This window comes from Lissotriton helveticus, chromosome 5_1 (assembly GCF_964261635.1).
Source record: "Lissotriton helveticus chromosome 5_1, aLisHel1.1, whole genome shotgun sequence".
NCBI classification, from domain to species: Eukaryota; Metazoa; Chordata; class Amphibia; order Caudata; family Salamandridae; genus Lissotriton; species Lissotriton helveticus.
Genome location: NC_136065.1, coordinates 1,515,324,937 through 1,515,344,124, shown reverse-complemented (window position 1 = coordinate 1,515,344,124; position 19,188 = coordinate 1,515,324,937). Strand labels below are relative to the sequence as shown.

Below are 19,188 nucleotides of genomic sequence, written 5' to 3'. Positions count from 1 at the left end.
TTCAAGATCAATTGGCTGCTTTTGATACTATCGACCATCAGGTCAGGCTCTGAGTTGGTTATCCCGCTACCTAGAAGACCTAAAAGACTGCACACAGGAAGTGCAGCTAGGCCCATTTTCCTCTTCTAAAGGCCATGTCATCTATGAGGATCCCCAGGGCTCAGCATTATCTCCTTTGCTGTTTAATGTCTACAGTAGCCCATTGACCTCAGCCTTGACTCGTCGTGGTTGTAGGTTCTACAACTACGCCAATGACTCTCAGCTCATCTTCTGGCTTGAGGGTACTGATCAGTCCTATCAGGAATTTAAATCTACCGTGAAGTACATTTGGAACTGGATGGGCACAAACTCCCTCAACCTAAACAATGATAAGAATGAGCTGGTTATTCTAAATCACAGGACGGATCTTAAGACCAACACCCACTGGCACTCTCAGCTCAGTGCCCTTCCTGTCCATGCAGCCTCTGCCAAGAGCCTGAGCATTGTGGTAGACAATCAACTGTCCATGATCCCCCAGATCAAGGTAGGCGCGGAGAAGGGCTTAGACCTATTCAAATCCATCAGGAAGTCTGTTCCACTGCTGTCACCCATGGTTTTGAAAGTGGCTATTGCAGCGGTAATTGGGTCTCACTTGGACAATGCAGACTCCCTGTATTTGGTGCTCCCTGCAACCATTTACAAAAACTACAAAACATTAAAAATACAGCAGCGAGGATAATCTGTAAACCCCATTGACATGCGCCTATATCTCCTGCCTTAATTAAGATTCACTGGCTCTTCATCAAACAGAGAGCTCTTTTTTTCAAAAGGCTTGTATTATTCACAAATCCATCATGACCAGGTTCCAGCCTTTGAACTAAGCAGAATTAGGAGATATGTTTCTACTCAAGCTCTCAGATCCTCTCTTGCCAACCAGTTGAGGGTCCCACGGTTCAATCTACAGAGGGCAGGGGGCAGGAGCTTCTCTGTGTTGGAACCCATCTTTATGGAACTTTCTATCTTCCTCAGGCAGGCTGGAACCTAACTTCTTGATGTTCAGGAAGTGTTTAAGGCCTGGCTGTTTAAGCAAGCTTTTGATTATCCTCTCTCTCCTTTTTTCCTGTTTGTCCCACCGTCAAAAAACCCTTGGGTGTACGAACACTTTATACGTTTTCCTTAAATACCATAACATGACATATTATTTATGTTTTGTTTGTTCAGTACCGTTTAAGTGTTCATTTTGTGTTCAGGGCAGGGTGTTCAGCTTTCAATTTTTCTTTACTAAGTAATAACTATCACCTTGTCATGGCAATCTATGCACAAAAATTCTCAGTAATGGATTTTCTGCTTGTTGGTGTTACTTTAGGTGATAAATATATTTATGGTTAGTGATGATGTTATGATTGCAACAATTAATCCTTTCGGTGCGCATGACAAAATGCCTCCGTCATGCGCCACAGTGCTCGTCATGTGCACACAAGCACTAAATCCCTCTGCTGTAAACAGCAGAGGGATTTCTTATTTTTTCTTTGAGACTCGGGAGGTTGGGGTAGAGCTTCCCGAACCTCTGGAGGCATTTTTTTCAATGAAATGATGATCAGCGCACACAGCATGCTGATGTCATTTCACTGACACCGAAACTGAAATAAGCCTATTTCAGTTTCACTGTCTATGTGCTTGTGAGGCTAACTCAGCCCCCCAGGGCACGTAGGCAGACGGAAGAGGTATTGTTGTATAAGGGAGATTCCAATGGTACCAATCCCTAGTGGAACCCTGCTTGGGGATTGCCGCAGGAGGGCGATCCCCAAGCAGGGATCCACCCACTAGACACCAGGGAGGGGGGAGCAGCCCCTTGGTCAAGGGCTTTTGCTCCCCCCCAACGTTTTTGGCAAATTTAAGTCTTTCAGTCCCGCTGGGAGGGAGATAGGGCAATAGAGCACACTAGTCACCAGAGATGTATTTGATTTATGTATAACGGGTTGGGGTGGCTCAAAATGGCCATGCCAATGCTCCAACATGCCCATAAAAAGTGCCACAGTCTTTCTGCCCCCCCCCCCCAGGAGGCAGATGGGGGGAAAAGCCCCTTATCTGCCACCCCCACGGGGCAGTAAGTCCACTAACCACCAGGGAATATATTTTTTATTATGCGTAAGTGTGGAGGGCCTAAAATGGGTATGCCAATGCCCGCACCCCCAAAAATATTGCTACAAGCTTTCTGCCCCTTGGGACAGAGATGGGGGAAATAGTCCCATATTTGCCCCCCGGGGGGCAGAAAGCCCACTAGGCACCAGGGATTATGGATTTTATTATACATAGGGGTGAGGGCTGCCCAGAGTGGCTATGCCAGTGTCCCCATCCCCCCAAAATGCCTGTCTTTCTGCCCCCCTGGGAGGCAGATGGGGGCAATAGCCCCTTATCTGCCACCGGGGGGGGAAGCACACTAGACACCAGGGATTAAATTTTTTTATAATACGTAGGGGTACGGGCTGCCCAGAATGGGAATGACACCACACACCAAAAAACGTTGCCACAATATTTCCACCTCCCCGTGAGGCAGACCGGGCAATAGCCCTTGATCTGCCCCCCTGGGTGTCAGATAGCTCACTAGGTGCTGGGGATTTTTTTTAATACAAAGGGGTGGGGCCTGCAGATAATGGGCATGTCAATGCCCCCACATCCCAAACACAAATGCGACAGTCTTTCGGCCCCCCTTAGGGGCAGATGGGGGTTATTACCCTCGATATGCCACCCCAAGGGGGGCAGAAAGCCCACTGACTATAGTTTTTTTTATTTTCTATAAAAGAGGGGTAGGGTCTGCCCACAATGGTCTTGGCCATTCCCTCTCCAAACATAAATGGGGACTGAAGTCTTTCTGCCTCATCTAGGGGATAGGTGAAGCAATAGCCCTATATATACCCCCCCCCCCCCGGTGAGGGCAGGAAGCCTATTCTTTTTGTTTCTTAGAATAGGGATGGGGATGGCCCAGAATGGTCATGCCATGCCATGCCAATGCCCCCACCCCACCCCCAAATAATGGCCACAGTCTTTCTGGCCTCCTTTGGGGGCATATCGGGGCACTAGCCCCCGAACTTCCCCTCCCCTGGGGTCAGAAAGTCCACAAGGCACTGACCTTTTTTTTTTTAAATGCGCCAAGCTGTGGATTTTGGGCCCTAGCACATATGGCACCTAGAGAAACCTAGAAAACCTGTAAGAAAATGTAAACCTAGGCACGCAGGGGAATCACAAATGGGGTTGCTTGTGTGACTCTCACCAGGTCTTGTTTTCCAGAATCCCTTGCAAACCTTAAACTTTGTAAAAACAAAGCACATTATAATCTCATTTCTGTGATGGAAAGTTCTGGCATCTACTGAGAGCAACAAATTTCCACCTCTCCAGCATTCCCCCAAGTCTCTCGATAAAAATGTTACCTCACTTGTGTGGGTAGGCCAAGTGCCTGCGATAGGAAATTGCCAGAACGCGGTGATCCTAGACAGAAATGTAAGGAAAATATAACTTATTTAGCTACATTTGAGATTTGCAGGGGATTCTGGGCAGAAAAATATGGGGAGATCCACACAAGCCATACCTCCCTGAACTCCCCCAGGTGTCTTATTTTCAGAAATGTCTGGATTTTGGTAGGTTTCCCTAGATGGCCATCGAGCCCGAGACCAAAAACGCAGGTGCCTTCCTTGCAAAACTAGAATGTTTTGTGATAATTTTGATGTCTCCACAGTATGTTTTGGGCCCTTTCTTGCCGTGGGTACTTGACCCACCCACACAAATGAGGTACAGTTTTTATCCGGAGCGCTGGGTGGAAGGAAATTTCTGTCAGCCCGGTGATCCCACTACTTTCCCACACAGAAATGTGAGAAAAATGTGTTTTTTTCAGCTATATTTGAGGTTTGGAGGGAATTCTTGGTAGGAAAACATTGGCAGACCCATGCAAGCAACATCTCCCTGGACTACCCCGGGTGTCTAGTTTTCAGAAATTTCTGGGTTTGGTAGGTTTCCCTAAATGGCCGCCGAGCCCGGGACCAAAAACGCATGTGCCCTCTATCGATCACAAAACCACCTGGTTTTGCAAGGTGGCATCTGCGGTCTAGGTCCCGGGTGCGGTGGCCATCTAGGGAAACCTACCAATACCAGACATTTATCAAAACTAGACACCCGTAGGAATCCAGGGAGGTGTGGCATGCATTGATCCCCCAAAATGTTGTTAACCAGAAACTCCTGTAAACCTAAAATTCAAGCAAATTTTCCTCACATGTCTGTGATCACCGGGCTGACACAATTTCCTGCCACTCAGCGTTCCAGCAGGTCTCCCGATAAAAATGGTGCCTCACTTGTGTGGGTGGGCCAAGTACCCGTGGCAGGGAAGGGCCCAAAACTTATTGCTGAGACATCCAAATTATCTATTACAAAATGACCTGGTTTTGCAAGGGGTGTACTTGTATTTTTTTATTCCCGGGCTCGGCGGCCATCTAGGGAAACCTACCAAACCCACACATTTGTGGGTGGAAGTTTGTGGCTCCACGCAGATTCCATAATTTCCCATCACAGAAATGTGAGGAAATATGTTTTTTTGTTACAAAGTTTGAGGTTTGCAAGGGATTCTGGGTAACAAAACCTAGTAAAAGCCTTTCACGTTACCCCAACCTGGATTTTTCTGTGTGTCTAGTTTTAAAAAATTTATAGGTTTGCTATGTTTCCCTAGGTGGCGACTGAGCTAGGTTAAAAAATCCACAGCTAGGCATATTGCAAAAAAAAAAAATGGTCATTTTTCACTGGTAAAATGTGATGTGTCCACTTTGCGTTTTGGGCCATTTCCTGTTGCAGGAACTAGGCCTATCCACACAAGTGAGATGCCATTTTTAGCAGGAGAGTGAGGGGAACACAGAATAGTAAAACAAGTGTTATTACCAATTGTCTTTCTTTGCATTTCTGCCTTCCAAATGTAAGACAATGATTTAAAAAAAAAGTCATTTTGAAAAATGTCCTCTATTTCACATGATATTATAGGTACCCACAATTTTGGAGATGTGCAAATAACCACTGCTTCTAAACTCTATATGTTGTTCCCATTTCGGAAATATATAGGATTCCTTGATACTTATTTTTCACTCTTTACATTTTACTAAAAGAACCCTATCTACCCTGTACACAATGAAAAACTTTTGCAAGACCCAGCACAGTTATTGGCTTTGGGTACCTCAGGTTCTTGGTCAACCTACAAGTCCTACATATCCTCGTGACCAGAAGGATCCAGCAGATGTACCAGTATATAGATTTTAAAAACGTTGCCACAAATGGCTGTGTTTTTCAACTCAATTTCAATATATTTTTTATTTCAACTGTTTGTTTCAATAGGAATACCTTGAAGGAGCTGCACAAATGACCCCATGAAGAATTCAAAATGTTGTCTACTTTACAGAAATGTATAGTTGTCCAGGATCCATTATTGCTTTTACACCCAATTCTATCATTAACTGGAAGGAGGTTGAAAGCACAACAAATACAAAAAATAGGCCATGTCCCAATAAAATGCTAAAACTGTGTAGAAAAGTTTGGTTTTCTGACAAACGTTTGCCTTTTCCTGAGAGCTGGGAATATGGTGATTGTAGCACCTCAAACACTTTGTTGATACATTTTGCAGAAAAAAACCAGAGGCTTTCTTCTGCAGCACTTTTTCCCAATTTTTTGAGAGAAAAAAATGTATCTGTATTTTTGCAAATTTTCCAGTCCCCACCAGGGGAATCCACTAACCCTGGGTACCTTTATAATCCTCAGGATGCTGGAAGAAAAGGATGCAACTTTTGGCGCGGATACCTTTGGTGAACAAAAAGTTGCAGGGGCCTAAGCGTGAACTAGCCGTAATAGCAAAAAAAGCTTAGCTCGGGGGAGCAGGAAGGCCTATCAGCAAATGGGTTAAAAGATTTGTAGTTCTTTGACTTGAGGCACCCAGTGTTGTTGATTATAGTGCATTTTCCGAGGTCATCTAGAAGGGGAATGTCCCAATTGTATCACCCCTTTACTGCATGTAAACAAAGGATATCGGGACAATATCAGATTAAGGAAACTATTATTGGAAGAAAAAGACTACCTCTTTTTGTCCTCATATCAGCATTTAAACCAGGCAATGGAAATTAGCATAAAAAATATCAATTTACAAGGAGCATAGTCCTCATAAGGTTCAGATATCATTTTTGGACTAACTCTCTGTGTGCTCTTGACATAGAACTCAATGTCTACTGATCTGAGGTTTGAGCACCAAAATAGAGTTAACAATTAGTGTCCCAAATCAAACATTCAGTTGCAGAAAAGGAATTTAAAACACAGATTGCAAGAGAAGAAGGTAAGGTGCAGGTAGTATTAAACATCTGAAGAAATTAAAAAAGAGAGAAAACCAAGGGGAAGGAAGTCAGCCTATGCTTTAAGTAGTGTACACAGTATGTAATATGTAGTCTCTCTCTGGCATTTGTTTAGTAAAAGTTTAGTTCAGTTGGAAATTTCTATTTAATTTGATATAAAACTGTGTAGTGATTGCAGCCAGGCACAGCAAGTCTTCAAAGAAGTTACAAAATAATAAAATATTCGATTTGACAAACATCACTCTTATCTGAAAATACAAAAACATTCGGAGGCAATTTCTTTGTTCTTAATATACCCATCTAATCAAAAACATATATAATAATAATTTGTCATACAACTAGGTTGTTTTAGTTGTTGGAGTGAAGACCCAGACATCTCTCTTGTACTTCAGTGTAACCTTGCCCTCTGACTCTTGTTGGTGCCTGTCTCCTGCACTGAGACCTAGGCCCAAGGTTATTGATTGATAGGTAACATGTGGGATGTCACATAGCTGGCAGACAAAAGCCTTAGGAAACCTTAGATTATTGAATATCAAAGTATGGCCTAGGGGACGCATGTGTCTCTCCTAACCGCTACATGTGGCACCTTGGTGTACAGCAGCACTTGGCTGCTCTTTACTAAAGAGATACTAACAGTAAAAAAGATGTAAAACAAACAGGCAAGCATTTATTTAAATGTTAATTGGTGTTAAAGAAAAGAAGTAACTATTGAGTCCTGCACCACTTAACTTTAGGAGCACCTTCATTTTTAAAGCGATCTTGCAGCAAAGGGGTAAGCGTATGATAGATTTTCTTCAAAATTCAAAAAGTGTGTTTAATTAACATGCAAAACCTTTTCACTTTAGTTAATCAGATTATATCAGTGCTTTGAGCAGTACTATTTTAAAGGTGATTGTTTTCAAATGTGAATTTAGAAACATTAATTCTTCCCTCCACCCTGACAGCAATACCAATAGTGAACTAAAGAGGCAAGTCGGTTGTTATGTGCACTCTTTGGGTGGCCTGGGTTCCTATTATACAAGTAAAACATTATAGCTTATTTAATCAAACACAAGAGAAGGTTTTGTACAACGTACATTCTCAAGTCATATATTTCGAGGTCCTTGTATATGTAATAATGAAGATAAAGAAGGGAAAGTGAAATAAAACTATTGCCTAGGATCACACAATTTGGTAAAGTGGGGAAGCCAGAATTAATCCCGGGTTTTCTGGTTTCACAATGCGCATTTTAGCAATTAGATGTGTATGCTTTGCTTCACCTACACCCACCTTACTGCCAATGCCCCCCGCATCAATGCAGCCATTGGTCAAATCGCGGACCACACCTTTTGGTCCCCAGGAAAATGTTTGTGAATACCCATGCCTTAGATCAATCTCACAGATAGGCGCAGCAACACTATAATGATCAAGGGAGATTGGCCCCAATAAAGCATACATGACTGGACGGGGTATGCGCTCTCTTAAAATACCAAACAGTCAGATGACACATGAGTTAGGAACATATAGCCAACCAGGACACAGCACATGCAGTGATCACTCACTCTTCATACCGGACATCTAGACACGTTACCTACTGGCCACTTTGTGTCCACACAAGTTTGAGGCCCACTTGCATTTTTCATTAGACAATTAATGTATGACTCCAAATGCAGCAACTTAAATTCCTCTCCCTACTTGGATCACCAGAAACCTTTTTTTACCTACAATGAACTGTATAAAAGAGAGCCGCAGAACAATTGTAAATTGGGACAGTCCTCACACACTGTGCCTGTAATTGTTCTTCCGACCACTATGTTTAATTAAACAAACTGTTCCTGTTTTTCTAAACGCTCCTTGTCTCTTGTTTTTTCAAGGTAGTACATGTCCAAGTAACACCTGCTCTTGTGTATTAAGTTGGATGTTTTCTCTTTACTTTTCTTTTCGGACTGCTGCGTTCATGAGTGAACATAGAAGAATGGATTCTTGGAAATGGCTAACCATATCATGGAGTACATAGTTGAGGGCAAAAACAAGAAACAGTGACCGCTCTTTGATAGGTACCGGAGAGGGAAAAGGCACAGCATACTGAGGAATCTATTCATGTTTTATAATTTCATGGTACTCGTTGGGGAATACGGTTCAGGTTATATACATGTCTGAGTATACATACCCGAATATATGAATGTACAAGTGAAGTGGTTTGCACAAGCATTGGACACGGAATGTGAGAAGTTGGGTTTGCCTTGTTATCCTGTTTTAACCTCTTTACTCCTTTATTTTTTTTTTTTTTTTTATAGGTTCCTTTGGATATGATTAAAACTGTGCACATGAGTATGTTTCTCTGCTCATCGCAGTGACAAATGAAAATATGATAAATGTCATATTGATGTTACCTATTGTATTCTAATAAAAGATTATTGCAAAAAAAGTTAAATGAAAGACTGTCACCAATAATAAAAGTCGATAACAGGAAATAACGGTATGATCACACTTAAACGTAAACAAACATTGAAGCAAAAGTATAACCTAAGTGAGGAAAAGTCCAATAGCAGAGATATACAAACGTTCACTAAAGATGAGTACTTTGTGTACCGAAGGCATGGAATAATGCATCTTTCGGAAATTGCCACTATAGGTTCCACAAGTTGCCCTTTCCATCAAATTGCATGCTGCTATATACTTCATCTAGTAGGGGCATTTAGTAGGAACCAAGGGTCCATAATGTTGCATTTTTGCAAATGTACAGATGGCAAAAAAAGTTTACTGTGATTAGCTATTCATTTTGTGGGGGGTCAGGCAGCCTGGGAAATGGCTGCTGACTTTACTTACTTCTGCTAACTCAGCCCAGCACTTGAAACATCAGTGCCGGGGCCAGAGAATGCCATGAGCCCCACTATGGTGCTGCTGAGTCCCACACAGCCATCACAGCGCGGTAAAAGGCTAGGAACCAGAGTTTGCACAAATTAATGCTACCCCATCAGGGCAATGGGAAGAAGGTCTGAGAGCTGGGAGATAATCTCCACACCTGGCGAGGGGGCTACTATGGTATGTTTATACCCGCCGAGGTGGCCAGTATAGGATTCTACCATGGGCAGGGGGGCTCTCTGACCGTTCCTTGAATTCAGATGGGAGTCCCGAGATTAGTCTGTTTGTATCAGAACCCATCCATACAAATCAGGGTACACCTGCCTACCTCTCTGCTGACACTGAGAGGGTGAGGGGTGATGCTGAGGGGGATTCACTAGTAGCCGGAGGTCTCACCATTGTCATAGAGCAAAAGATCCGCCTGGTGGTAGGCACCTTGTATTTTTTCTGGTTTATTTTAATACAATTTTACATTAATTCCACCCTCTACAACGGGAATAAGAAGGTACCAGTGGCATTGTAGAAAGTAACAAATTAGTTCTTAGTCGAATGAGATCAGAACAAATTGTGTGTTTGTAGAGCATGCATATGCAAACAAAAGCAACATAACATCTCTGTTACCCCTGTGTTTTCATCTTTCTTCTACAGAAAAGGGAGTTTACCTATTGTGGAGTAGAGCTGGAAGACTGGAAACCCGCTCTAGAGCAAGAAAAGTTGTGTCTTGAAGAACAAAAAGCAGAACTGGAGCGCCTGGAGTAAAGCTGTTTAAGTATGTCAGGCACATGTGAAATTAAAATGGCCTATTTAAATAATCTATTTCTATCTATTGTGTGCGCTTTATGAGCCCGATTCACAGAACTAACTTACTACCATTTACTCATTTTGGTATTCACAGTAGGCACTTACTCATTTTGGTATTCACGGAAGGCACTTACTCATTGATGAGTAAGTGCCTTCTGTGAATACCAAAATGAGTAAGGGGAGACCTTTTAGCGAAGCAAAGGTAGCTGAGACGCCAAACTGCAAAAGGGGAGAATTAACCCATCGCCTGGGTGGAACATAGCCGCCGGGACATCCTGCCTGCCTCCCGCCGCCTACTCGCTGTTTCCAGCTTGCGAGTGGTGTCGCCGAGTGGAGCGCGAGGGCGGGAAACTACACTTCCCAGTAGCCCATGCGGGCACTGACACCGGGAAAGGCGCCAGGAGGCGCATATAAACAGCGACAGCACCTGCTGAGGGGGGAGACCTTTTAGCGAAGCAAAGGTAGCTGAGACGCCAAACTGCAAAAGGGGAGAACGAACCCATCGCCTGGGTGGAACATAGCTGCCGGGACATCCTGCCCGCCTCCCGCCGCCCACTCGCTGTTTCCAGCTTGCGAGTGGTGCCGCCGAGTGGAGCGCGAGGGCCGGAAACTACACTTCCCAGCAGCCCATGCGGGCACTGACACCGGGAAAGGCGCCAGGAGGCGCATATAAACAGCGACAGCACCGCCTCGCGGGACGCCGGGCGAAGCCCGGGCAAAGGGCGGGCCCTCTGTGGCCCTCAGAGGCCCGAGAAGTCTGGGCTGGGCCACCCCCTTTTTTTCTACGGATAGACACCAAGGATGTCACCCATTAAGGACAAAATACCGACGTCTGATGGCGAAAAACGAGGTACGCTTGATAATTATGTCATCCGTTCTACATCAGCGGCTGATCGGGAACTTGCTCTTTCTGAGCGACGCTCTGCGAGACGCCGCTCTGTGGAATTATTTAAGACTAAGCGATCATCCCTCGGAGGCATACAACACGCTGTCTCACCCCCACCAGCCACGATTCATGAGCGCGAGGGGCATGAGGTACCCCTTAACGATAGCATTCCACTTCTCTTCCAGGACATAACCTCCACATTGGTCGATTTCAATGATAGAACCATAAGTGTCTTAACAACCTTGGGTAACTCTAATTCTAACTCTGATGTACAGATCCTGCCCGACACCTTATCTCCGCAATCAGGTAGCACCCATAACACTTTATTAGATGCACTACTAGAAATATCACCACTTCAGGTGGAGTCTGTCCAAAACCTAAAACCAACTTTAAACGCCCCCCAAATCCGAGGTCAGCCACCAAAAAAGCGAAGGAGAAAGGGGTTAAGTAATCAGCCTGTTCAGACCAACAAGATTAGGAATACTCACCTTAATTTTGGGAAGAAAAATAGCCCTGCCCCACATATACCTACAACTCCTGACATTGTAATACCCCCCATTCTCACATTGAACGAACTAGCTATCGCTGATAACATGGGTCCACTGGAAAATCTAGTCAAATCACTGTTACTCCCTGTAGTCGAGAGACTTAAGAGAATAGCTCCACAATTGGGTACTATAGCGCAGATATTGGCAGAGAACAGGCTTGAACCCAAAGATCAATCAATCCCTGCAATAACGCTCATACCATCTTCTACAGTCACTCCCCAGAAAGCATTAAAACCCACTACTCAGCGTAACCATAACCCTTTGAGATCTCAAATCTCAAAACCAACAGGGGAACAGACTAAAACAATAGCGAGAGAGACCCAAGCTGGTGGAAAGTCAAAATCATGTGAGAGCAACTGCGACAAAAGGGTCGCACCTAACACCAAACCATCTGATGACCGCTCTATTCCCCCACCATCAGTGATAAGACATAACACAGATAGGCGTAGGCAAATTAATCTTCCCCCTGAGGAGGAGCCTTACGTCATAGTGTTAACAGGGGTCCCTGAAATATCTGACGGAAGTTTTGAAAACTATCAAACCCTAAAGAATAAGACTATGCACTGGCTGAGAACACACAGGCCATTACCTCCTAATTTAAATGGAGTAATTCTCCATGTTCGACGAGCAGGATGGCTGGGGAAGAGGCCCAAAACAATCCCTGGTGACATAGTCATTATAAACTTCAGAGACCATAGGGTAGCTAGCTTTATTAAAGATTGGTACTCGGGCGGATATGAGGGTAGCATTAGGGCCAGAGAACTCAGCTATTTTTACCCGAAAACCTTGGTGGGGGATCTTCCTGGGATGTCTAAACGGCATCATAGAACGGACATGCCCTTAGCTTTCAATATACCAACTACAAACCACTTTGACCCACACATGGGCCTGGAGGGGGTCGATTGACATCCTCCCCTAAAGAGGCCGGTCCCTTACTGGTGGGAAATGCCTCTATGTCACCACCACATGACACCAGAAAGAACACTAAGGCACCTCATGCACAAAAACATAGGGAGGTTGGAGTATTTAAATATGAGGGTGATATGGTGAAGACACAGGGCACCACTCCAGCACGGGAACTGGCCTTAAAAGGTACAGAGCCCAGACCAACAAACTTGCAAGCTAAGGGTACCAGGAAGGATCGAGTGAGTAAAACTAGAAGAGATGAACCACCTAGGGAGGTAAATAATACAACCAACCAACTTATACTATCATGGAACTTGGCCGGTCTAAAGAGCAAAGTAAATAACCCAGATTGGGTAAAAATTATTCATAAATATAGTATCCTGTGTATACAGGAAACTTGGCTAACTAATGAAATACACTTACTGGGATACCAAACGTTTAACACCCCCAGGAGACCAAGCAACCGGGGGAGAAATAGGGGTGGATTATGCACCTTTATTTCTAATGCTGCTGATATTAAAGTCGTCAAAAATATCTCAGATGACTTTTTCCAAGTTCTATTGCTCAGCTGGCCAGGAGTGAATAAACTTGTGATAATTAATTTCTATAACAACGCCCATTGCAGTGAATGGCACAACATCTTTCTCAGGCTAAGGAAATATATCGGGGTACTAGAAAAGGTAGGGACAGGAGACATGGCACTCTTTGGGTAGGGGATTTTAACTGTACTATCTGTACTAACAGTGCTCTGGGCATTTGCCCATTGAAGGGAAAAGAGTTTGGTGAGTCGTCCCATTTCATTCACTGTGGTATAGGGAATAAATTGAATGAGTTGATCTATGAATTAGACCTGGGTTTTATAAATGAAATCTGTGTAACCAAGAAGGGTTTTGAGCCAACTTTTATTGGAAGGGGGGTCAACTCGGTAATCGATTTCTCACTTTTATCACACCGTTACCAAGGGCTGGCCCTTTCTTGGGAGACACTAAAACTCGCTTTCGCGGATCACTACCCGCTCTCCATGGAGTTGCAAGCAAAGGGACAGTCCGCAAACAACAATAAAGGGTACCCGATACCTATTACCCCGGGGAAATTAAATGGGTATTTGCTTAAATGGGAATGGTGGACCCTGAAAAATTCCTGAAAACTCTGCTGTCTAGAGTTCTCGATTATGTCTTAATTTGTTTGAGCGATCTTGAACAACCAGAAAACATTTTAGACTCTTTTAGTGAAACTACCAAAGAGATAAGCAACCTGTTAATGAAGCCATGCAAAAAACACCAAAGCAAAAATAAGGGTTGGTTTAATAAGGAATGCTCCAGAGCGCACTCACACCTAATAGCGGATTTGCACGAAAACCCAAGATCTGTGGCCCATGTTAGAGAGGCGCGTAAGCTTTACAGAACAGCATTAGACACCAGGAGGAAGGAATTAAAAAGAGACCTATGGGAAAACTTACACTTACCTTCCCAGAAAAACGATATTATCGCCTTTTGGAAGGCAGTAAATGCCCCCTTTTTTTAAAAACAGTGACAGTGATGAAATAGATATTGCAGTGCCTGGGGAGGTGTTGGTTGAACACTTTACGCATCTGTATAATAATAACCCCAATCAAAGTGGATGTACAGCCCCAAATTCGACTAAGGAGCTCCCGTCTCAGTTCCTGCTGGGAATTACTTTCGATCATAGGGAAGTTACCAAGGCCTTAACTGACAGTGCGTCGGGCAAGGCACCCGGACCAGACGGGGTCCCCATTGACATATATAAAAGTAGAATAAAACTCTGGGCTCCCCTTTTAACAAATGTTCTGAATAGCATCAATACTGTGGGTTTTATACCCACATGGCCTGAGGCAATCGTGGTCCCAATTTTCAAAAAGGGTAATAGAAATGATCCTGCCTGCTACCGTCCAATTTCACTTCTGGACGCCCTGATGAAGGTAGCAGGCAGGATCATTCTAAATAGGCTTCAAGTCTGGTCGGAAGAGAATAACACCATAACTCCCCTTCAATATGGCTTTCGTCAAGGGAAGGGTACTATAGAGCAGAGTTTAAATCTGGCCCTCCTCATTGCCAAATATACAGAGGCAAAACACGAAAGCCTATACATAACATTCGTCGATTTGACTTTGGCGTTCGATTGTGTAGACCACACTAAGCTTTGGGACACACTGAAATGCTTAAGCATAGACAACAGAATCATTGTTTTTATCAGGGAATTATACAGAAAGGCAGGGGCTAGAGTGATATATGTCAGAGAAGGCCAATGTTCAGACAAGTTCCCCATCAACAGAGGTGTGCGGCAAGGGTGCATTCTTGCACCCTTCCTTTTTATATTGTACATAAACACAGTGGTGGAACATATGAGGAAGTTTCAGTTTGACTATCCCACAGTGGGAGTGACCTCCCTACCAATCCTCTTATATGCGGATGATGCCGCCATACTATCAAGGACCCCAATCGGCATGCAGAGGGCGGTGGTGGAATTTTCAAATTATATGGACACTCGTGGGTTAACTATTAACGTAACAAAGACCTACTCCATGAGATCTGGCTCCTTAAGAAAAATTCCAAAGTCCATCTTCTTACATCAGAAAAAGATTCTCAGCACCGCCACTTTCTGCTATTTAGGAATAAACTTTGATAACAAAGGTAATTGGACGAAGGCGGTCCACGCCAGAAACCTGGCCTTCAGCAGAGCAACCGGAGCCTTAATTAAGTTTTCGAGGAAACTCGGCGGTCGCCCTGCCAAAGAACTCTTACAAATTTATACGGCCAAATGTCTTTCAACTGGCATATATGGCGCTGGAATTTGGGGTTTTACAAATACTAGGCAGATACAATTGACTGAAAATAACTTTTTACGATATCTGCTTGCTACCCCAAAATCATTATCTATCTTTTTTACACACAACGAATTGGGTCTTCCCTTTGTAGAAGACATGATTAAAGCTAGCCCTCTCCTTCTGTGGCATAAAATTTGGACCACCCCGGAAACTTCATTAAACAGGGATATAGTATTGGACTGCTTAAACCTAGCGGGGGTACGTAATGTTCAATGGCTGAACTACATGAGACAAATGTACATAAATACGAGGAATATTTTAACGATCCTTTGTCCCTGGAAGCCATTTCTAAGCGTTCTTTGAAAAAGTCGATAATGGATCACCTGGCCATCCAAAGGTGGTCGAGTGAAAAAGAAAAATATACCAATAATTCAATAGGCGCACTCATTCCACCAGTAGGAATGAAATTATATCTAATTATGGAGAGCAGCCCGTATTCAAGAATGCTATTGACAAGGTTTCGAGCCGATACATTCTTCCGCTTGATAACATTTCCTAAATGTAACGTTTGGGGCAAACAGCTGGAAGCATGTCCCTGTGATGGAGTTTCAAAGCAATCAAACATCCATTCTACTCTGTTTTGTCTTTTTTACCTGGCCCCTAGGAAACAGTTTTTAAAACCAATATTTACTAAATGGGGCATCAGAGGATGCCACGAAGCTTAGCACAAACTTAAGCAACTAGGGACTACCTTCGAGATAAAGGCTGTGGCATCCTATCTGAAGACCATTATAGCTCTTAGAAAGTCGATGTAACATGATATTTTAATCACTGTATTTACTGAATTTTAAAAAGGTTTTTTATTCATGTTTTTTTAATAGAAATTTAATTTTTCTCTGTGCTTTTATGATTCTGTTCTCAAAATTGAATAAAGCTATTTTGAAATTGAAATTGAGTAAGTGCACTGCACTGTATACTTTTCAGCAAATACCCTTGAGGTACATTTCAGTGTGTGTGACCTGGTCACCCATAGGTTTCTAGAATTGTCACAATGACAAGAACCTGATGCCAGCATAACCCTAAAAACAATGCCACTTTTTACCATGGTGCAACCATCTCACCAAATTCCATAATTACCACTCTACTACCAGATCTGTGGGAGTCCCCGTAAAATGAGAAAAACGTGATTTGCTATTTTCAGCATGATATTTAGGCACATTAAATTTGCAAACATGCTTGAATGACAACTGCTGGTCATGCAATTTCCCTCAAAACAATAATTGTTGCCACTTGTGACATCCTGTTCATACCCTGTTATAACTTTGAAGGGTTTCTTTCTTGAAGTGTCCCAGAGGGGGATAGTGCCTTTAGATTTTGTTTGGGGCTTTTTAGTTTAGGAGGCTTCCACTTCCCTATTGAAAAAAATACTTTTGACTTTAATACTGTCTAGCTGTAACTTGCTAATTACTTTCATTGTGTGTGATTACTGTTTCATATTGTATGCAGTTTACAAACATTCATCATGTCCTTCAGTAACGGTTGGCTTCTTGGCCTTGCTTCCCTTGGAGAGTCAGGTATAAAAAAAATATTGTGGCTACAGTGCAAAAGACCCTGGGCCACCTGGCAAAATTTCACTTTAATTTTAATAAGGGTAAAGACTGCTCACTGTTTTTATTGCCCATCTTCGAAGAAGTCAATAATCCAGTCGTATAGGACTGGGCCAGACCTTTCTCCTTTTGATGACCTGTCCCTTACCAATCCACTGTCTGTTGTGACAGAGCTTCAACTGAGGAAGGTGTTGCTCCCACAAACGGCTGAGTGGCCTTCCTCCTCCCTCCTACAGCATCTGCTGTCACTGACTTGGAGTTGTAGCAAGAGTTGCATCATAAGATTTCCACAACTGCTGCAGTAACTATCGCTTTCTGCCACAGCGGATACAGCGGATACAGATTCCTAACTAAAGATACCTCACCGCTAGAATATTCCCCAGATGCAAGAACAATGTAATCACCACAAACTACAGGGTTAAAACCATGTGTTGACTGCAGAAAACAGATGTAGGTAACAGACCAGCATGTGGTGTGCCTTTGGTATTTGGGCATGGGATACATTTTCAGTTGTATGATGAGTGTGTTTTCATGCTCCTGAAGGCAATCCGGGACTGTGAAGCAAAGCTGTACCTCAGGACACATAGGAGGAAATGACACACCTTGCTAAAGTCCTACTCCCATTCCAAGTAAAGGGTGCAGGTCTGCGTTTGCTCCTGTTCTCGAGACAGGTATTGTTCACAGTCCAAGTCCAAGTTGAAGAAGACAAAGTGGGACTCAACTCCATCTCACCGTTCTTTATCTAAAGAGAAGTTGCAAGGGTGTCAAGTTATCAGTCGATCTCACTCCAGATCCCCAATTGAGGAGACAACTCCACAGTTGATCCTAATGCCACCTGAGATTCCCGGGCCATTTGTGATGCTGCACTAGGTCAAGGCCTTTCAGGAGGCACTCTCCCAGCTCCCTTTGGTGAGCTTTTAGATCATAAGGGTCCGAAGTGGTCTCTACTCAGATTACCACTGACAGATCCGTCCTCAGCGCTATCTGAACCCCTAGGACATAAGTTGGGTTTCACACTGACTCTGGTGCTGACTTCCATTCTGGCTCCAAGACCTGCATCAATTCCATGTTAATCAATGCCACTCTCATCATCACCGGACCAGTCCTGAATCTGATGTGCGACCCCTAGCTGAATCTGTTTTGAACCAAGCAATGTCATGCTCCGACTCCACTCCAACACACATGGTCTTTGTTCTGCATGGGTAAGGCAATTTACTCCGACTACAGCAAAGCCATTCTTAGGGCAGCATCATCTTTTTGGTTCTGATTCTCACCAGAGATGACAATGGCGATGATCATGATGAAATGGTTTACCCCTACATTACGATGATGACAGTTTATACATGGGTTTAAAGAAGGCCAGCAGGCTTGATACTTCTGTTATAGGGTTGATTTCCCCTTTGGGCTACCAATGGAAGTGAGTGCTTCCTTTGCTGTTTTAATTCGATGTGCTGCTGAAGTCCTGAACCTACAACTGCCTTTTGTTAAAGTTAAGAGAAATTTCCTTTCCAGGGGTGGGTGATAAATTCTGCTCCGTTTGCAGAGCTTAGCCAACTCTGTGTTACACCTGTAGCATGGAGTTCCAGCAAAACAACGTCAACCCCTGCGTCTCAGAGTTTTGTCTTGCCAGCTGCTCACCAACATTAAGTTGATGAGCCCAAGTGACAATTTGTATCCTCTAGCACGATTTACGGTGCTAGAACTGCACCCAGCAAGATTTTCTCAATGCGGGCGGTCGCACCATTTACAGTGAGAAAGCCGCAGCTCAATAGAAAATCTACTTGAGCAGCAGCAAAGAAGCAGTGCCCTCTGGTTTGCTGCATGGTGCCAGTCATGCTGATTTTGCAGGGTGCAACAAGGTCCCAGCACTAAAAATCAGCACAAGCAGCATGACGTATTGATTTCTGCCTACTCTAGGAACCCTGTGGAATCTCGCAGAGTTTTTATGTAACTCTACAAGTTCCGCCCACCGTGAGTCCTAACAGAGGTCCTGTAATCTGGCCCATTTTCCTCTGAGCCCTCTCTCATTCAGAGAAGCCTTAACTTTGATGTGCACTTGGTCTAAGCCTTGCCCTTGCCTGCTGGTTGACGGACAGGTGGCCAGACTGCAGAGACTCATGCTTGGTAACCCTGATTTTCTTTAGCAGCATCCTACTCCTACGAGTTTGGTGGTTCATGCTTCCACTAGCAAGGTAAATCCTAATTCATTCCCCCTATCCCAACCCCTGGACAGGGAGTGGAAAAGGATTGAGGCATTCAGAAAATGTATGTTCTCTTCAGGCAGCCTAATCTTAGTTTTTTCAACGTGGTTTGCCTATTAGACCACTGCACATGTGCTCTCTGACACATGGCCAGCGATATCTGCCAGTGGTTCTGGAAGAATTTAGGACCTCCCTGGCTCAACCCATTCAAGATGGTCAGGATGCGATCACCTACATTATTCATGCTGGACTGGATGCTACCG

At 43.8% G+C, this 19,188-nt stretch overlaps 1 protein-coding gene across 4 annotated transcripts in view; it reads left to right on the top strand.

Moving 5' to 3' along the window:
- The window catches only part of LOC144753677 (C4b-binding protein-like), a 115,403-nt gene extending 105,396 nt beyond the window's left edge, over positions 1-10,007 (top strand). For all 4 annotated transcript variants that reach the window (XM_078641284.1, XM_078641281.1, XM_078641282.1 and 1 more), the window contains one exon: positions 9,840-10,007. In XM_078641284.1, coding sequence (XP_078497410.1) covers positions 9,840-9,950 — 111 coding nt within the window. In that variant the 3' untranslated portion in view covers positions 9,951-10,007. The remainder of the gene's footprint in view (positions 1-9,839) is intronic.
- Positions 10,008-19,188: the final 9,181 nt, after the last annotated feature.